Source organism: Dendrobates tinctorius, unplaced genomic scaffold (genome assembly GCF_039654945.1).
Source record: "Dendrobates tinctorius isolate UK_male_01 unplaced genomic scaffold, ASM3965494v1 ptg000434l, whole genome shotgun sequence".
NCBI classification, from domain to species: Eukaryota; Metazoa; Chordata; class Amphibia; order Anura; family Dendrobatidae; genus Dendrobates; species Dendrobates tinctorius.
In genome coordinates, this window is record NW_027362097.1 from 3,020,236 (window position 1) to 3,041,779 (window position 21,544).

General features: G+C 41.7%; 1 protein-coding gene across 2 annotated transcripts in view; it reads right to left on the reverse strand.

Annotated features, from left to right (window-relative positions):
- SRBD1 (S1 RNA binding domain 1) overlaps positions 1 to 21,544 on the reverse strand; it is a 255,048-nt gene that overhangs the window by 14,564 nt on the left and 218,940 nt on the right. For both annotated transcript variants that reach the window (XM_073564217.1, XM_073564216.1), the window contains exons 18-20: positions 14,358 to 14,464; positions 13,327 to 13,503; positions 10,533 to 10,691 (exon numbers count right to left, since the gene is read on the reverse strand). In XM_073564217.1, the coding sequence (XP_073420318.1) occupies positions 10,533 to 10,691; positions 13,327 to 13,503; positions 14,358 to 14,464 (443 nt within the window). The remainder of the gene's footprint in view (positions 1 to 10,532; positions 10,692 to 13,326; positions 13,504 to 14,357; positions 14,465 to 21,544) is intronic.

Consider the following 21,544-nt stretch of genomic DNA (forward strand, 5'->3'; position numbering starts at 1 on the left):
ATACATGTTAAAAACCAACCCAAGGGCTAGTATAGTCATATGTGAAATAACATGGACTAGTATAGTCATTCCAAGGCCTAGTGTAATAACTCTAGTTTTACCAAATAGAATCTGGTTTCATGAAAAACAAACTGTTGAAACTATAAGTTTCTTTCTAGTTTCACCAGTTTGTTTTTTGTGAAACAAGATGCTAGTTGTTAAAAATCGAGTTATTACAGTAGGCCTTGGTATGACTATACTAGGCCGTGGTATTTCACATATTACTATACTACTAGCCCCAAGGCCTACTATACTCATATTTGAAATACCACGGCCTAGTATAGTCATTCCAAGGCCTAGTGTAATAACTCTAGTTTTACCAAATAGAATCTGGTTTCATGAAAAACAAACTGTTGAAACTTGTCTAAAAAATAAGTTTCTTTCTAGTTTCACCAGTTTGTTTTTTGTGAAACAAGATGCTAGTTGTTAAAAATGCTAGTTGTTAAAAATTGAGTTATTACAGTAGGCCTTGGTATGACTATACTAGGCCGTGGTATTTCACATATTGCTATACTACTAGCCCCAAGGCCTAGTATACTCATATTTGAAATACCACGGCCTAGTATAGTCATTCCAAGGCCTAGTGTAATAACTCTAGTTTTACCAAATAGAATCTGGTTTCATGAAAAACAAATTGTTGAAACTTGTCTAAAAAATAAGTTTCTTTCTAGTTTCACCACTTTGTTTTTTGTGAAACAAGATGCTAGTTGTTAAAAATCGAGTTATTACAGTAGGCCTTGGTATGACTATACTAGGCCGTGGTATTTCACATATTACTATACTACTAGCCCCAAGGCCTACTATACTCATATTTGAAATACCACGGCCTAGTATAGTCATTCCAAGGCCTAGTGTAATAACTTGTAATGGAGCAGATTACATGAGCAGATTACATTCATCCACTCAATGCTGACTTGTATTCCCCATGGACTTTCATTGGGGTTGGGTTTTGAGGGTTGTGTTTTGAGAAAATCACATACTTTGTTTTAAACTAGTTGCACAATTTTCTCTTGAAAAAAAATGGTTTCCTGATTCATGGCCTGCAGCTTTGCTCATTCCAATAAATTTCACGCAGACTAGCAATGCTGCATTTTAACTCGTATGTGTATTTACCTGCCCAGGTGTGTGAACATAACAAAATTCAGTTATTCATGGGAAGTTTTTTAATTAATTGGAGTTTAAAAAATATAGTGCACTCAGTAATGGTATCAAATAAGGATTTTTATTACCATCAACAACAACATTACACCATTTCATCTTGCCAGTGCACCCGTCCTACATCAGAAATAAAGTAGGCCGCAAATTTGTCCCTCATTTGGCCAACTTCAACGGATGACCTGAGAGTGTGCTGAGTGAATTCAGGCAATGGGTTAGGAGCATCATCGTCCAGTTCAAAGGTCGGGTGCTCTTTAGCCATCACAAAGTTATGTAGAACCACACAGGCCTTCACCACCTCATCGACTGTTTCAAGTTTAAGATTAATGGCCGTGCCCAGAATTCGCCATCTGGAAACAAGAATCCCAAAAGCACACTCGACAGTTCTTCTGGCCCTGGTCAGCCTGTAATTAAAAATTTTTTTGGTGTGGTCCAAGTCCCGGCTGGAGTAGGGTTTCAGTAAGTTTCCGCACATTTGAAAAGCCTCATCGCCAACCATTACAAAGGGCAGTGGCGGAGCTTCGGTGTGAGGAAGAGGCCGTGGCATAGGGAAATTAAATTGGTTGCCATACAACCTCCGGCCCATGTCTGAGTTTTTAAAAGCCTGCGAGTCATTACCACGGCCAAATGCTCCAATGTCCACTGCTACAAACATACATCCGGCATCCGCAATTGCAATGAGTACTATTGAAAAGTACTTTTTGTAATTATAGTACTCAGATCCCGTTCTTTGGGGTTTGATGATCCGTATGTGTTTCCCATCAACAGCTCCCAAACAGTTGGGAAAATTGCATGCTGTCCAGAATTTGTCAGCAATTTCCATCCACTTTTCAGCGGTGGGCAGGGGCATAAATTCTGGGCAAAGAACATTCCAGAGAGCCCGGCAGGTGTCAGCAACAATTCCAGACAAGGTAGAGATTCCAATACGGTACTGGAAGTGTAGTGAGGATAGGGTTTCTCCAGTCGCCAGGAATCTGTGAACAGACAAAGAAGTAAAATTAATATTTATGTATATTATTTTTAAAAACTATAAAAAAAAATATTAGTACATTCACGAAAATTAATTACCCAAGGTTTTGAATACTAAATTTACAAAAAAAAAATCAGACCACACCCCTTTGTTTTTAAAACATACCGTAATGTCACCAGTAGCCGTTCCTCAGGAGGAATCGCACGACGGAGCTGTGTGTCCTGTCTCCGGATGGATTGTTGGACACGAGCAAGCAAATCCATGAAACTTTCGTGGGACATCTGGATATAATCAGTAAATTTCTCCGGGTTTGCACGTAGCTCGCTGTAGAGGGTGTGGTATGCCCCACGGCTCTCCCGGAGTTCAACAATCGGATGTATCCACATACGCCGCCGTCTTCGCTGCCTCTCTTCCTTTGTTCATGGCAAGCAACTGCATACGCCTGAGCCATCGCGATGTCCAAATCCAAGTTGAAGTGAAAACTCTTCCAGCGCAGATCCATGGTCACGAGAAGAATCAAGCAAATGTGAAGAATACTGTAGACAGGGTCTATATATATTAACATACCACACCCACAATGAAGTCCCATTGGTCTTGTGTGTTGTTGAATGGTTGTTTTTTCTTTTTTGTGGGGTTTTTCCAAAATCTGTAAAAAAACGCAAACGCACAAAAAACGCATACAAACGCGCAAAAACGCTGCGTTTTTTTCCTGCATGCGCATTAAAATGCTGGAAAAAAATGCAGCGTTTGTATGCATTTGTATGCGTTTTTTTAATGCGTTTTTTTGCGGGAAAAACGCGCTGCAAAAAAAAGCAAGTGTGAAACTAGCCTAACATAATATAAAGGAGGTGACAAAGGGCAGTTTAGTACAAAGCAGGTGAATACAGGCAGCTTAGTATAGAAGTGGAAACAAGGGGCAGCTCAGAATAAAGTAGGAAACATGAGTCAGCTTAGTAAGGAGGAGGAGACAAGGGGCAGTTTAGTAAAGAGGAAGAGACATGGGTCAGCTTAGTAAAAAGGAGGTTTAGTATAAAGGGGAAGACAAAGGGGAGCATATTACAAAGGAAAAGACAAGGGACAGCTTAGTAAAGAGGAGGAGACATGGGTCAGCTTAGTAATGAGGGGGAGAAATGAGTCAGTTTAGTAAAGAGGAGAGAATAGGAAGTTTAGTATAAAGGAGAAGACAAAGGGAAGCATATTATAAAGGAAAAGACAAGGGGAAGCTAAATATAGAGAAGGAGACAAAATGAAGCTTAATAAAGAGGTGGTGACAAGGGGCAGCTCAGTATAGAGGAGGTTAGAAGTGGAAGTTTAGCATAAAGGAGGAGATGAAGTGGAGCATAGTATAAAGGAAAAGACAAGGGGCAGCTTAGCACAGAGGAGGACAAGTGGCAGCTTAGCACAGAGGAGGAGACAAGTGGCAGCTTAGCACAGAGGAGGAGACAAGTGGCAGCTAAGCACAGAGGAGGATACAAGTGGCAGCTTAGCACAGAGGAGGATACAAGTGGCAGCTAAGCACAGAGGAGGATACAAGTGGCAGCTTAGCATAGAGCAGGAGACAAGGGGCAGCTAAGCACAGAGGAGGATACAAGTGGCAGCTTAGCATAGGGCAGGAGACAAGGGGCAGCTTAGCATAGAGCAGGAGACAAGGGGCAGCTTAGCATAGAGCAGAGGAGGAGACAAGGGGGAGCGTAGTATAAAGCTGGAGAATACAAGGGGCAGCTGAGTATAGAGGAAGAGACAAGAGGCAGTTTATTATAAATGAGAAGACAAAGGGCAGCATAAAAAAGTAAAACATCTCAAATTTAAGAGTAAAATGTGGAAAAATTGGTCAGCAAATTCCCCCTTTGTGTCTACAATTAAATTTAAAGCTGTTAATATATACAATCAGGGTATGTTCACACTGGGCATTTTTGCAGTGTTTTTTTTTTTGCTGTGATTTTTTTATGCTAATTTTCAGCTGCTTTTTCCATTACCAGCAAAGCCTATGAGATTTCAGAAATCTCATACACAGACATTGTTTTTTTGTCATCAGGATTTTGTGTTTGATGCGTTTTTTGGACATAGAGCATGTCACTTTTTTCAGCGTTTTTCACCCATTGACTTGAATGGATGGTGAAAAAACGCTGTAAATATGCAGGCTGACTTTTCTTGCAACGTATTTGGTGCAGAAGAGTCTAGGACAGTCGGATGTGACACTCGGCTCTGTTACATCTAGATGGCAGGTTGTATGATGATTCCATTCAGCCTGCCATTCAGGAGAGCGGACCTGAACCCCATTCACTTGAAAGGGAGGTCCGACAATACAGTGTTTGACACGCTGTCATATGCATGACAGCGCGGTAAACACCACTTCTGATCGGCCGGGAAATCATCCCTGCCGGTCAGAGAGCCACAGTCCCACGCTGACAAAAGGCAGTAGGAGCGCTCAGCTGTGATCGGAGGTATAAACATTACCTCCGGTTACTGGTGTCAGCTGATGGGACTACTGATCCCATCATCTGACACTTGCTACCGCTAATTACAGTGGGAGCAGGAGCGGCAGATGGGGGTAATCATCTGCCACTCATGAGCTGTAAATAAATAATAATAAAAAAAAAAAACCCGGCGTGTGTATCCCCCTATTTTTGATAACCAGCCACACAAAACTCACAGCTGGGAGCTGCAACCCTCAGCTGTCAGCTCGGCAAAGATGGTTATCAAGAATAGAGGGGTCCCCACGCTTTTTTTAAAAATTATTTTAAATAAATAATAAAAAAAGGCGTGGGCCCCCCCATTTTTTACAACCAGCCTTGCTAAAGCTCACAACTGGGGGCTGGTATTCTCAGGCTGGTAAGGGCCCATGGATATTGCCCCCCAAGACTAAAAATAGCAGCCCGCAGCTGCCCAGAAAAGGCGCATCTATTAGATGCGCCAATTCTGGCGCTTTGCCCGGCTCTTCCCACTTGCCCTGTAGCAGTGGCAAGTGGGGTTCATATTTGTGGGGTTGATGTCACCGGTAACATCAAGCCCACGGCTTAGTAATGGAGAAGCGTCTAAAAGACACAGCCAGAAAAAAGTCCTTTATTTGAAATAAAATAAAACACAGAGTTTTTCCATCTTTATTATACTCCTAATCCCAGCGAAACCCTTGTTCTCCTGTAATAAAAATAAAATAATAAACCAACAATATACTATACCTGTAAGTCGCTCTGTCCCATGCCGTAATCCATATCTGGGGGATATACAGTTTACAACCAGGAGAGGTGCTAAGATGCGACTGTCTCGGCTGTAAACCACTGATAAATGAGGAGACGCTGCCAGCACCGCTTCAGTGACTAGCGCTGAGGTCACTGAGCCTGCCCTCCCTCACAGCCTGACCTGAGGTTACCTCTGGACCGTGGGAAAATGCCAGTGAAGAGGTTACCGCAGGTAATCTATCCATCTATCCTTTCTATTCTATCTATCCTATCTACCTATTCATTCTGTGTTCTTTTCATTCTGTATATATCTATTCTATCTATGCTAATTCTAACCTGTCAGTGTAATTTTACTGTAGGGGCACTTGAATTGCCGGCTTTTGTTCTACAGGATGTATTTTTTTTTTCCTCTGGGGCACTCAACTTTATTAGCATGCACAAAGAGATACAAAAACGCATGAAAAATACGCAACAAAAACGTGACGAAAAACACCAAAAATGCACCTAAACCTGCATTTTTGCAGCAGCTTCTTTCCTGCCAAGAAATCAGGTTTTGCTGCAGAAAAAAAAGCAGCAAAAACGCCCTGTGTGAACTTACCCTTAAAATTATTTCTTGCTGTGCAGTGATCCCTACACTATATGGATCATCTCAGCTCAGTTCTATCCTGCAAAAGTAACGCTATGAGCTTCAACAGGTCTTGCCTCTCTGTTATCACCTAGATCTGTCTATGCACATGAAAGCTTTGTGTAAAGGGTTAACATTAGACCGCCTAGTGTGGTTACTCTCTACACAGCAAATGCATGCTCAAGTAACATGACTGGAGAGCAAATAGTATCGTGTGTTACACTACAGCGACGTGATACCCCATTACATTCTGTTCCAATACCCCAAGATTAATGGTGCTGCAACACTAGCTCTTGCAAAACAAAACAAAAAATCATTATATGCTGTTATGTGGTGTAAAATATGTATGAGCCATCGTCATACAAATAAAAAAGACATGCCGAGAGACACGGGAAGAAAGTGAGCGACATCACAGGCATATCAAGCACTGTAATTAAGAGGTAATATACCGACTATTAAAAAATTACAAATGCAAAAAAAACAACACAATGGACACTTACATGGCTAAACTGTGTAGAATTACAGTAGGTTTTCTCATGTGTGCACTGTAATTGTGCACTAGATCATAGGTAGAGATTGAGGGAGTTTCCTAAATGTACATGAAGCATGGGATCTCAGAGACCTGGGCACAGTGGAATACCCCTAATCTGGTTGATAGACCTGAAACGGGTTCACTGTAGAGATATGTTTGACTGATGATCAATTGGTTGGGATTTATTTAATTTGCCAGTGTAGTGCACCTCAAGGAGATCAGAAGGATTACACAAAGTGGGAGCTGCTCCTCATCCCTGCTCCTGCTCTCCTGTCTGCTAAATCGCATACACAGATATCGGAGATGTGGGCTTTTACTTTGAGGCAGGCAAGCCATTGAAAAATGGCAAGAGCAATACACACAAGTGACAAAAAACGTAATTTCCGGCACTTATAGCTCTAGCAGCATTCTGCTGCGAGGAACCAGCTACTGAAAAAAAGAGAAAATAAAATTACCGAGCTTAAAAATTAGGACAGTTCCTAATTAGGACCAGTGCCGCAAAGGGTTGTGGGTGAAAAGGGCAGTAAGACCATGCTTTTCTACAGGTTTTACGTGAAAGGACGGGCACACTTTAAAAAGTGATCTCCCTGTGTGTCTATGGTTCCTAGGGATCAACGCCATAAAGCTTAGACTGGCCCACGGGAGAACAGGAGAATCCTCCGGTAGGCCGCCCCAGCTGATGAGCGGTGCTATTGCACTTGATTCACAATTGGCAGAAAAAGGTATCCTCTAATCAATCATTAAACAAGACAAATTAATATTACATAGAAGCAAAAGTAAATTTGTGTACTAGGGTCAGCTGAACGGTGGGCTCCAAGAATTAATGTTACTGGTGGTGGGCCTTTGCCACCCCAGTCTGACACTGACTCCATATAACTGAGCAAGAAGCAATACTGCGCCTTATATTCATTCTCAGAAGAACAATCTCCTTTCACGTCTTCTGTGCTTCCATTGGTTAAATGGGTTTCCTAAAACAGCGCCACTCTTGTCTATTAGCTGTGTTAGGTACTGCAACATTCAACTGAATAACCTATTGGAACAGCCCATGGAGAAGAGAGCAGCTGCTGGCAGAAAAATTAGGCGGAAAGAGCAGAGTATTTCCAATATATTAATAAGTTATCAAAATGGATTCAAATCCCTCAATCGTTTGGCTGTTTTCGGCAACAATGGGAAAGTAGCGCAACAACCCTGACATTTGTTCTCTGCTTGGGGGGCCGCCTAAGCAGATCCAAGAGCAGGAATGCTGGGTGGAATAGTGCATCACTTTTATTCCCATAGGTATAGCAAGTCCTGCTAATGATTATCATCATCGATGCTCATCAATCTGGTGTTCTACTCTTCTACTAAGAAGACATCTTGGAATGTGAAGCACATCGCTCGGATAGGTCATAATGCTGTGATTGTTGGGGTTTCTACTCCAGTAACTCTACCAATCCTGAAGCTGTAGAGGCAAAAAAAATATTTTTTACACTTCTTTTAGCCAAAACTGTATAAAAGCACAGTTTAGCTGCCCTCATCCCCCACATCAAATCAAAACTGCTTTGATAAACATGCCAGGCTCGTATGTCCAGGAACTGTCCCCATACACATGTTCTTTAACTTTCCATCCACTGTTTTTGAGTGACTGCTTCCTTTTCCTTCAACTTTCTGTTGGTGCTACAGGTGCTGGAACTTCCTTTTTCTCATTTCCCAGGATGCATTGCTCTTGCCGTTGCCAAATGACTTGTCTGCTTTGAACTGAAAACTTTCCTCTTCTCTACCATGAGGAACTGGGTCATGAAACACGTGTTGTGGCGTGGGGGTGGTAGAACAACACAGTACAAAGTCATGATCTGGGTTCTTTTTTCCATCAGCATTCTATCAGCACTAAAAGAGCTGGAACATCCCTTCCCTCACTTCCCAGCATGCACTGCTCCTAGACTTGTCTGCCCTGAACTGAAAGCCTTCCTTTTCACTCCCTGCATAAAATGTCATGAAACGCGTGTCGGAGTGTGGTGAGGAAGGAACAGCACAGTACAACATCATAATCTGAATCAGCATCTACACTTTTGTGTATAAACTGTTACATATAGATATTCTTAATGTCTACGGTTCTTTTACTAGTTACTCTTTATGAGATGTCATTTTGTGTACACTATTCCTCCTAGGTCCCTCTGTGCATTCATATTTGTCATGGTTGGGACATGGTTGATGTCCTGTTCTCGCAGGGTTGACTTTTGCCGGCCTCTCTTTGCATCTGGGAGGGGTATTTGTGCTCGCTCCAGACTGGCGTTCTCTGTCGGTTATACTGCTGTTCTGGTGTGTCTGACCCCTGGTGTGCGTGTACTCTGCGTTGTTTGTTTGCTTCCCGTGTATGACCCGGCTTGTTTCTTCACTCTGTACTCCGTCTCTCGTTTTGGTACTATTGTCTTTTCTGGTTCTGACCTCCTGGCTTGGCTATCGTTACTCCGTTACAGTTTGTCCCTATTGTACCGTCTATTGCCCGTTCTGGTTTTCTGATCTATTGCTACGTCCTGACTATCCATTCTGTCTAATCCTTTGGTACTGTATTGCTATCTCGTGCTTTGACCTCGGCTTGATCTGGTTTCTGTCTCTGTCTATGCCCCTTGGTAACATTGTCCTGTAGTTACCTTTCTAGGAGTTGCCCTGCAGCTCCTAGCTCTGTGGAGCTTAGGCCACGCCCCCAGCAGTCATGTGCTTCAGGTCCTGGAGCATGCATTGTCACCACTGCTGCCCGCTCTGCAGGTATCTTTGTGCATAGTCTTTGTACTCAGGACACGCGCGCTGGCTCAGTGAGCAAGTACAGTGCGGTGTTCCTGACAATATTTGTCTCTGGCCTACACTTTGTAATTGTATTACATCTGCTCCTCGGCTTCTGTCGTTACATGTTTGTAATACGTGTTCCACCATGTGTCACATAATAAATATATGGACTGATTGCCCGTCTTGTCTATGTACTGAATGCAAGTTTCGGTATGAATTTTGCCTGTCGTTATGCCAGTATGTAGTTTGGCAGACAGGAGAGCAGGAGCAGGAAGACAGAAACCTGCCTATACTATGTAGTAAACTATAATACGGACTCATTTTACATCTGCATGGTGTCAATATGTTCTCCGTGTACTTTTATGTGTTATATAAGAAAAAAAAACAGATCACTTTCGGCAAGTCCTAGTAGACCCGGGAGTGCGCGATCAGTGCCGCTGCGGCGCTCGATGCAATACAAGAGGAAAAAAAGATCCAGCTCCCAGGGGAATGCAGATAAAACAAGAGGTCCTTTATTCCATATGATTAAAATCCGGTAAGTATTCAAACAATATACATGCAAGGTTCATGTGAGAAACGGGGGGAACAAGGGGAAGGAATGCAGGATCACCAGATGCGTTTCGAACCGAGAATGTTCTTAACCTTATTTCACAACGAGATTAAGAACATTCTCTGTTCGAAACGCGTCTGGTGTTCTTTTTACTTTTGTGTGTTGCCTTCTGGCAACCTGAGTTTCCTCTGATACAGACAGCCCTTTGTATGGACACAGAGACCGATGTGACGTGCAGACAATCTTTTATAGGATTGAATACTTTTGCAAGCTACTATATAATGCTATAATCTTGGCGCTATGGGGAAACTAGCTTATATTGAAAATACAGTTAGTAGAAACCCTCCAATTAGATATTAGGTATTGTTTTAGGCCAAGATGGTCACCCCACATACTTTGCTGTGTCGCTATACATCTGTGACACCATATGCACCAATATAAAGAATTTGAAAGGCCTGTGAGAAGACGTTGTGCACCGCAGCTCGGAGGCTTAGGTTACATCTCTGTTTTACCAATATACATCACATTTATAGGATGGAAATAATTTCCAGTATAATGTAATGTTTTACTGGTTAAGGCATCAGATATGTCATGGTCTTGAATTTATACTTTTGGAAAATGAAAACTGCAGAGAAGTAAAGTGCAGGAAACATTTGCAGACGCTGAAATTAAGTTGGCTCGGTGGTGATCGGGCCTCACCTCACTGTGACTCCACTTACCTCATTGCGATGTCGTATGACTCGGGGTGAATGCACGTTTGATCCAACGGGTTTGGCTTGGTAGCAACTTTCTGCCCAGATTTTGCCGTCTTCTTGCCTTTTTTAGGTACAGTGACCTCTGTGACTTTCACGTTCGATCCCTGGCCTCCTGATTGGTCCCTAAGAGAGAAAAATCATTTTTCCATGATTTAATGTCTGACTGTTCACTGCTCCACCGTACATTCTGCATTTATATGACTGGATCACCAGACTGTATAACCATCACTTTCCTATTAAATATCCAAAAGCATAAAATACTAAAAAATACTAAAACAACTGGCCGCCTTTTTATGGTAAAGTGTAACTCATATAAAAAGCTTTTAAAGTCACAGAAAAATGTGAGCAGTTTTGCTTAGTTGAGGTCTTGGTACATAGACCCTCCCTAGATCACTTAAAGGGAATCTGTCAGTAGGATCAATCCTCTTAAGCAGTCTATATGGATTTGAAGGTCATAGGAAGCTGAATAAAATGATACCTTGATATCAGTGATCCGATGTTTTATTCCACAGCAATCCACGTTTTTCTTATATGCAAATGAGCTGTTAAGGCCTATGGGTGGGACACCGATCCCCTCGATAATCTGCCTCCAGAGCTTATTTTACATGAAAGAAAGTGTTACCATGTAATGACTGATAGTCTGTTCTCCTGATCTACATGTGTCACACTGGTAACGTCCCCTTTCATCTAAACTAAGCATTGGAGGCAGATTCTCAGTAAGGTCTATGTCCAGCCCATAGATCTTAACAGCTCATTTACATAGTAAAAAAAACGTGAATTTCTCTGGAACAAGGCATTGAATCACAGATATGAAGGTATCATTTTATTCAGTTTCCTATGACCTGGATGCTCATGTAGACAGTTTAGGAGGGTTGACCCTGCTGACAGATTCCCTTTAAACACACGAGTATTCAGTACTGCTGTCCTCTGAAAATATTTTACCGTTTGTCTTCTATAGCCTCTGTGTTGTATTGTCCATTGCTGGCTGCAGAATGGGTTAACTGACAATTATCAGTGAGCTCGTTCTGATGCTCTGACAGTAGAGTTTGTAACTCTTTTGTCCATGTTTTTCTGAGCTCTTCGCAGCTGATTTGTGATCATAGGGAAATAAAAGAACCAGTAAAGGCCAAACAGTACAAAATTTTAATGAAACCCAATCACAAAAATGATTTTTCTTAGCCCTAAATATATGCATTTTAGCAAAATGGACAGTCATTTTAGTGATAAGAGCACATTGGCTGAGCATTACTGTTCCATTGTCTTAGTGAACAGTGGGGGTTCTCAGCCTTAGACCTCACAAATCAAATTTTTGACAAGTTTCTATGATGTCAAAACTTTTTTTTTCATTATTGATAAACTTTTGAATATATCTAATCAAAAATATAATTTGTGTTTAATTGTTATTTCCCATGTTACTATGTTTGTCACGTTTCAGCACTGCGGGCAGGGTCAGCATGCATCGGATTAAAGGCAGGATTACAATGCAAAGATGGAGGCAGATAATGCAGGATCCACCGGTGACCATAGGTGGACACAGCTCACTTTCTCCTCTTCCCTACACAGGTCTCAAAGTATGCCCACTACCCTCTCCCATAGGAATCAATAGATTTTTCTATGACTGAGGTATCCCAAATATAATACAATAATAAAATATATCACATCAATATATATATAATAAATATATGTCAGTATATCACATCAGTATTTGTAAGCCAAAATTAGGAATGTGTGAAAAATCCAGAAGTGGTGACGTGTCTCTATATACTTTTCCTCAGATTGTTCCACTCCTGGTTTTGGCTTACAAATACTGATGGAAAATACTGACCAAATACTGAACGTGTGAACGTGGCCTTAGAGTAGCTCCAGCCCACTCTAATTCAATGCAGTGGTGGCTACCATCTATGGCAGTCCCATAAGGAAAAAATGAAGCAGTGGCCACTATTTGTGACAAATACAGAATTAATGGAGCGGTGGCTGCTATCTCCAGCAGTCCCATAGACAATGAATGAACGAATGAATGAATGAATGAATTGCCGGCTCAATTCTGATAAGTGCTCTGACCTTTCTTCTAAAGGGCCTGTCACACTAAGCGATAGCGCTAGCAATATCGCTATAACGTCACTGGTTTTTGTGACGTAGCAGCAATATTGCTAGCGATATCGCTATGTCTGATACTTACCTCCGACCGCTCCCCCGCTGGTTATCGCTGATCGCGCGAAAACGTCCTGGACCGTTTCTCGTCGTCAGCTTCCTGCTGGGCTTCCTGTGGAGAGACGAGCGACGCGTGGACGCGGGCGGGAGGACGCAGGATCGCCTCGTCTGACAGGTAAGTAGCGACCGCCGACCCCTGCTATGTTGCTGGTGAGATCTGCCTGTGTGGCAGCTCACTAGCGACCACTTAGCGATGGACCAGCGATCCTGACCGCGTCATATCGCTGGTCAGGATCGCTGGTGCATCGCTAAGTGTGACAGTACCTTAAGGATTGTGCTATATAATATTCACAAACAGGATATTTGGTGACTTAACCGGCACAATACACAAAGCTCTAGATACCATAAAGGCCAGACCTGCCACATTGGGAGCACTCAGGGAGAGCCCATAGAGTTACACACAAGTTCCCGGAGTATGTATCACGTATCCTACATCGGGCTGCGACCGGTAACCTGTGTGCTCCCGATACGCTATTTTAATTGCAGCGATATTTGGAGGAGCAAAAATAAAACGCTGTACACACTGTGGGAGAGAACGGACACCTACCTGAGCAGGTTCCTGACGTACTCCTGATTAACTCTAATGAAGCCGGCACATTGTTGGAAGCTCTTTGGCCCCAGCCCTTTCACACTCTTCAGCTGCTCTCTGGTAATAAAAGGTCCGTTCTTCTCTCTCCATTCAATGACATTTTTGGCCCTAACAGAATTCAACCCGGCAATATGCCTAAAAGAAAAAAAAAAATATCATGGTCATTACACGATTTGCCTCCCAGAATCGGATTGCACTCGCCCATTCAAGTCAAGGGGGCCATGAAAAAAAAATCAGACCGCACTCTGAATGCATCCGACTACGGTCTGATTTTCATGGACTGAGTAGAGAAGGTGGAGAGACTTTTTCTTTTTTTTCACTCCATTTTTGAGAAAATTGGACCCAACTCTGATCCGAATCTGATTAGAATAATAATCGGACTGATTTTCTCGGATGGAGAGAAAACGGTTGTTTGCACCTGCCCACGGATAGATCGATCGATCGATGCAAAAGAAGAAAAAGAAGCAGCACTCCAATTTAAATATGCAGAAGGTGGAGGACTGTTTATTAGCCCATGTGGCAACGTTTCTGTTCCATAACAGAACAGGGCTGATACAGAGTCGTCCAGCTCTTGGATATTTAAATTGGACTGCTGCTTATTTTTATCTAGTGGGTATGTCGCCAAATAGCTTTGCACCCACTACTCCGGACTTTGGTGCTGCCTCACTATGTAGATAGATGTGAGACATATAAAGAGTTAGACGGAGAGAGATAAATGGATGGAGGGATAGATAAATAGCACAGTGAAGATCTAGTGCTTTGTGTGCAGTAAATGGACCTCAGAGATGGGTAGAGAAGACGTAACAAAGGCTCGCTAGGTGCAGCACTATGTACACTGCAGAAAGGCAAACACCACTACACCAACAGCCTGCGGCACACAAGGTGCACCATTGTGCCGGCTCAATACGAGAGTCTCCAGAGCAGGTGGCAGCATCGGGGGGGAGATGACTGTAATACTGGGACGGAGCGATGTGTAAGGAAGGCCTTACCTTAATAATATTTCGGAGCAGATGTTGATATCCACCCCCACAAAGCTGACGCACTCCTCCACCACACTATCCAGGGTGCCCTTCAGCAGCACCTGCGAGACGTCATGCTGCGAGAGACAAAGGGTTAACATTTAGAGAGCGAATGCTTGTGTCATATCCATACCGACCATGAATGTACACCATTAACTAATGGACTGGAATCTCAGACGTAAAAACTGAAATTATTGCTCCAATGACCTGTCGACCCCCTATTGATTCTTGTAGGGGATTTTTGATGTTTTTTTTTCCTTTTATCTACGCATTTTGAAAACCTAAACTTTTTTTTTTTTTTTAATTTTTCAGTCAACGTGGCCATATGGCAGCTTATATTTTGCAGCACTATTTGTATTTTTGATGGCACTATTGGAAGGGTCATACGGTATTTTGCTTCCAGTAAGTCTTAAGAGTTGGGGAGGAAAAAAACAGCAATTTGTCCTTTGTTTTCGGGTGTATTGTATAAAAAGCGTTTAACAAACGGTAGAAGATTTGTACTGTATTCTGCAGTCACACTCATAATAAATTCATATAGTCTTTTTTATGTTTCACTACAAGTGTACAAAAAAATCGTAAAGGAAAAAAAAAAAAAATGCTTTTGTGACCCTGCTTTCCAAGAGTCAGATTATGTTCATATTTCTGTGGATGGCGCTGTATGGGGCTTGATTTTTGCATGATGAGTTGAAGCCTCAATGATATCATTTTCGGATATATGTGACTTTTGTGCCTGTTTTTTGGGAAACAGGCCAAACAAAAAAACAAAAGGCACTTCTGGCATGTTTATTTTTTTTAAATTATTATACAATATTCATAAAAACGTCAAATAACTTTGGAAAACTTTTTTTTCTTTCTTAGATAACTTCATAATGACCAGGTTTCATTAGGGCCGTTATGTCCACACATTTTGCTTTTCATTTTGTTTTTTAATTGTCACATTCTTGGAGCCATAATGGTTTTATTTTTTCTTTTATTTTTTCTGTAGACGTTAAGGGCTTTCTTTTTGTGTGTAATGAGTTGCATTTCTCAGTGGCACCATTTTGGGGTACATACAACCTAATACCTAACTTTATAAGTTCCTCATGGCAAGAAATCAAACAACACCCCACCATTTCTTGGTATATATATATATATATATATATATATAGTGCAGAGTATTATCCAGGCTATCAGTGTAAGACCAGGTCCACCTGCTCACACCAGCACATGTCCAGGCCCTTTTGAAGATCGCCAATGACCATCTGGATTATCCAGAAGAGTCATGGGAGAAGACCATGTAGTCAAATCAAACCAAAATAGAACTTTTTGGTATCAACTCCATTTGCTGTGTTTGGAGGAAGAAGTATGAGTACAACCCCAAGAACACCAATCCAACCATGAAGCATGGTGGGGGAAACATCATTCTTTGGGGGGATGCATTTCTGCAAAGGGTACAGGATAACTGCACCATATTGAAAGAAGTTGGATGGGGTCATGTATTGCAAGATTTTGGCCAACAACCTCCTTCTCTCAGTAAGAGCATTGAAGATGGGTCGTGGTTGGGACTTCCAGCATGAAAATGACCTAATACACAGAGTCAGGACAACTAAGGTGTGGCTCCGTAAGAAGCATTTCAATGTCCTGAAGTGGCCAAGCCAGTCTCCAGACCTGAACCCAATAGAAAATCTTTGGAGGAAGCTAAAACTCAATGCTGCCAAGAAACAGCTCTGAAACCTGAAAGATTTGGCGATCTGCTTGGAGGAGTGGGCCAAAAGCCCTGCTGCAGTGTGCAAACTTGGTCAAGAACTACAGGAAACGTCTGACCTCTGTAATTGCAAACAAAGGTTTCTGTATCAAATATTATGTTCTGTTTTTCTATTGTATCACATATTTATTTCATGCAATAAAATGCAAATTAATTATGTTAAAGTCATACAATGTGTCACGAGGGTGTCATGTCTCCCTGGAATACCTGGAGTTAGACGGTCACGTTGGGTAATAAATCGCAAGTCTTTGTTAGAGATGGTGTGATTTGTGTCCCATATTAAATGAATATAGTTTCTACTGGTTCTGAAGAGGTTAAAGATGCTTTCTATGCTGGTCACAAACGTGCAGCTCCATTTCAGCTACCTATATGAACTGGTCAGACCTTCTTGTCCCTGCTGGTGAAAGATTTGTCTTCCTGGTCGGTGTGCTAAAGCCAAATGGTTGGAGTACAGTTGTCTTAGTAGTGTTCTGTGGTTTGCTATAGTATGTGTGTGTTGATCTCCTGGTTCCTGTTCCCATTTAGTTTATTCCTCCCTGCTCCTATCCTCCTCCAGATCATTAGTTAGTGATTTTGTATGATAGAGGTCTTCGGTTATCGTTGTTTTGTCTTTGTGTCTTGTTTACATTACATTTCTGTCCCATGCCTTAAGGTGTAGGGGAGGGGACCGATCAGGGTTTAACAGGAACAGTAAGGTTGGAGATTCGGGCTTCTCTATCTTAAAGAGTACCCCTGGGACAGGGATAGTTAGGGCCCCAGTTCCATCACAGCATGACACAATGTGATTTTTTGGTTTTAATTTTTAGATTCTGTCTCTCACAGTTGAAGTGTAGCTGTGATAAAAAATTACAGACCTCTCCATTCTTTTGTAGGTGGGAAAACGTGCAAAATCGGTAGCGTATCAAATACTTATTTTCCCCACTGTGAGTAAAATAAATACCCTATGGAGAAAATCTGCAAAAGACATTTTATAATTGATGCTAATATCATTGACTTTTGAACATGTTATATATAGAAATATTGTAAGAACGAGAGAAAAAGCATTGTTTCTTATTATTAATGTTCTTTTTCAAAGTGCTGTAAGTTCTTGTGTACTGCAATAGTACTGTATGGATGCTTTTCTTCGGCATGAAAGACGCAGGTTATGGCCAGATACATGAGATTTTAGACATCTGTCACTGTTGCTATAAAGTGAAGAGGGAAAAAAGCGCAATGAAAACACTAAGTGTGAACACTCGCTAATAGTAGTTTACAAAATGAATGACATTTACAACAAAATTTAGAAAAAAAAAATAAAAATCCAGTTCTCCTGGGTATAGTGATGCCAAATAGATGCACTATATCATCAACTGCAAGAAGTTTGTGCGGGTGGCGGTGGTTTTAAGAGGGGTGGGGCGTAAAATGGTATAATATTTTATCTGATTTAGTTTTTTGAAAACTGGTTCCATTTATTTCTTTAATTCAGAAGTATTGTAACAAAGCGATGGATGGAATCGTAGACCTATCCTTTACTTTTTGGATGATTGGCAAACTTAATATTCCAGGTGAAAAAATGGTGCTGGCTTTATATATATAATTTTTTTTTTTTTACTTCTTAGGGCGCAGTCAGGCGGCCGTAAAAATGGGACAAAGTAATGCTCGGACTGGCCGGCAGCTCACCGTAAAAATGGGACAGAGTAATGCACGGACTGGCCGGCGGCTCACCGTAAAAATGGGACAGAGTAATGCAGGGACTGGCCAGCGGCTCACCGTAAAAATGGGACAGAGTAATGCACGGACTGGCCGGCGGCTCACCGTAAAAATGGGACAGAGTAAAGCACGGACTGGCCGGCGGCTCACCGTAAAAATGGGACAGAGTAATGCACGGACTGGCCGGTGGCTCACCGTAAAAATGGGACAGAGTAATGCTCGGACTGGCCGGCGGCTCACCGTAAAAATGGGACAGAGTAATGCTCGGACTGGCCGGCGGCTCACATGACCAGAACGTGACAACTTCATAATTTTCTATGCAGCTGTCACTCTTGGGTAGGGAGAGCCGCCGGCCAGTCTGTGCATTGCAGCCCGACCTCAGCCTGATTTATACGCTGTCTAACTGCGCCCTTAAAGTAACTACCATAAAAAGTTTTTAGAATAGATTTATTCACCCAAAATGGCAGCGGCCTCCTTCCATCTGCTGGTCAACCTTGTACATGCCATCATATAAGCAGGAGGCACTGCTGTGCTGGCGAATAGTCACACATTTGTGAAGTCCTGCAGCTCTCCTGTCTACATTCATGCATTTCCTTCACTTGACACCTGGCAAACAAAACTTCCTTTGATCGAGCGGTCTCCATCATCGGTCTATCCTTACGACACCTTTAAACAAGCTGGTAACTGTGCCTGCGTCTCCACCTCTTCCTGACAACAGTTCACACATCACTCAACAAAAGACGCGAATATCAGCAATGTCAATGTTTATGACCAAGTGAAGCGTGAAGACGGCACTTTCCCCCCCCACATCTGTCTACTCAATAGTCGGTTTAAGCATTTCAGCAACTACATGGTGAAAACTGGCACGATTAAAAAAGGCAAATACCTGGCAACCTGCCCTTTCATTAAAAATATGTCTATAACTTCAAAAAAATTTTTAAAAAAATGAGATTTAAATCCTACTCTTCAAAATCCCAGACTGTACTTTGGCACGGGTTTCCGTTCAGAGTATAAATACCTGGTAAAGAGGTTTGCATCAAAATACATGAATCTAAGGCTGGAGGTAAAAGTACCGGAGATCTATGGAGATAATAGTGGGAAAAAAATGCAATTTTTGACTGTTCCCTTACTTTTCAGTTCTCAGAAACAAAACCCATGTCACATATGGAGGCTCGATCTGCAATAAAATAACAGATGATTTGGAATGAAATTAAAAGGGTTGTCTAGATTTGCGTCTATCTATGTGACTGCAGACTTGTGAACTCTCACAGTACACACCGTGTCTGCTGTTAGGAGCAGGCGGTCATGTGGCTTACTTCAACCACATTCCGACTAGACGTGTCTGACTTTGCTTGTATTGAGTGAGGCCATGCATATCTAGTTGGCATGTGACCTCAGGTATGCAAATTGCATACTTGTGGTTACATGACCCGTCCACTCCCGGTAATGGCAGAGGAGAATCCAGAATCCTGTGCGCACTGTGAGGATTCACAAGTTTGTAGTCACATAAAGTGAATGCAGACTTGAACCCCCAAGTCTGGGCAACCCCTTTAACTCCCCATTAATGACTAAACACATTTTTGGGTTTTAAGAGCTGTAAACATTTTCCTCTTTCAGATACTGAAATCAGTTTTGCATCTTTTTTTTTTCGGGGTACATTGGGCTTTATTTTTCTGTCACTGTCATACCCTCTTTCGTTATTTCTTTTTTTACCGATATCGGTGGGATAATAAAGAAAATATGCATATTTTTCGCATTTAAAAAATAAAAATGATGACCATAAAGGATGACTGAAACATATTCAAAAACTTGTTCCCCTTTATGTACCAATTATTTTATACAATGGATGCTTTGCTTTCCTGTCAGGGGGGCAGGGATAGTGACATGGATTTGAATTGATAGTGGCATTTTTTTTATTCTTTTATCTAGTTTTGTTTATTTTTAATGTACCTCACATACTGTACCACCATCAGGTCATAAAAGGCTTTTAGAGGGCATTTCAATATGTAAATCCTTTTTTACCCCTGATTTAACTGAGGCTGATTTACTAGCCCCAGTTACAGTGGAAATGTAGCTTCCTGGATACATACCGTAACAAAGCTGACTGTGTGTCCTAGGACCTGGCCGTTCCTGCTCCATCCCTAGAGCAAGCGATCACATGACAGCTGGCTCCAGTGGAGGAAGTACCGACTATACAGCAATTGAGAAGGCAGAGGTGGTAACAAGCCGTACCTGCCTTCTATTATGGCTAGTCTGGCTGTGTCTGACAGTTGGGCCCCCAAGCCTGCGCGATTACGTGCAGCTACTGTATTATGCAGTGACGTTTTAGAGTGATGCTACAGAGTAGACCGCGAACCACCCAGACATTTATCGTCAATGGGCAGTTCAAAAGTAGTTAAAGAGTAAAACTCCACTTTTGTTTTTGCTTTTTTTTTTTTTTTAATCATCTTTCCCAGAGGAAGTTATGAAATCTTATGACAAAAGACTGATTGGCACTTCTGGGCTAGTGTGAACAGGTGCATACTAGGAGCTGCCATCTCCATATACAATAAATAAAAATGTAAACTTCAGACTTCAGTCTTAGAGAGGTATTCACACTAGACACGTAGGAACCAAGCAGTTCTGAGACCGCCTTGTTGTTGACTGCTGGTCAGGCATGAAAGAGTCTCAGTTTTTTCCTAGTATCCAGAAGCAGTATTGCTATACATATATCATATTGACATGCTTTAACACACTCAATGTTTTTTGCTTAAGTTATGAAACTTTACGGATCACTTTACTAGGTGTTTTGTCTTTATTCCTGTTAAAAATAATGCATGTAAGCAGCTTAAAAGCTCTGGTTCTCCAGTCTATTTGCCTGCCCTCAGCTACACTGATATCATGACATTTTCATTTGGAGTACAGATGATGGCAGTGATGGGTCACACTAGGGTATAACACAGTCGAGTGCCATCTGATCTTTTAACTGGATAGGACTCGGCATAATGTTATTCTATGGGGAATTGCAGCTCTGTGATTATTTTCTTATGATGATTTAGCATGCTGTGGGTGCATCTGATAAGTCTATGGGCAGGTGTTAAACGTCGGACTGCACTTGGATGTCATCAGAGTGCAGTCCGATGTTTCACGAGCACCTATAGAATTGTATCAAATCATGTACTAATCATTCAAAAGCTCTGACCAACAAAAAATAATAAATTATTACTATTAAGCAATTCATATATAAAAGACAACTCAACTTGAGCTTCAAAACAAAGTACAAGAATGACGAAGCTAAAACGCAAACTGCACATCGGGGTACTGGGCAGTATGGTCTAATTTATGGTGCTTTAATGATGGCGAGTTATGGTGGGTATTAGTGCTAAGCACTCTTGCACTGGGATATACCAGTGACCACACTGCCTTCTCCTTTTTTTGAGGGTTTTAATAGAGTATTCATAAAAGGTTTTTCTCAGTTTTTTTTGTGTCTATAATTGTAATTCATAAAATTATTTATAAACATTATTTTTTGCATTACTTTACTAGTTTTATAGCATTTCTTGGTGGAGTTATTAATCATTAATTGGATATTAGAGTATGGGTGTTTGGTTTTATAGTGATACTAGTATAATTAGTGCAGTGTAAGAGTTAATTCTCCCATGGCTGTGTGTCTACAGCTTCTATGCAGATTTATAGATTTCTATAGTAACAGATGTGACACAGTCACTGGCAAAGTGATGGAGGA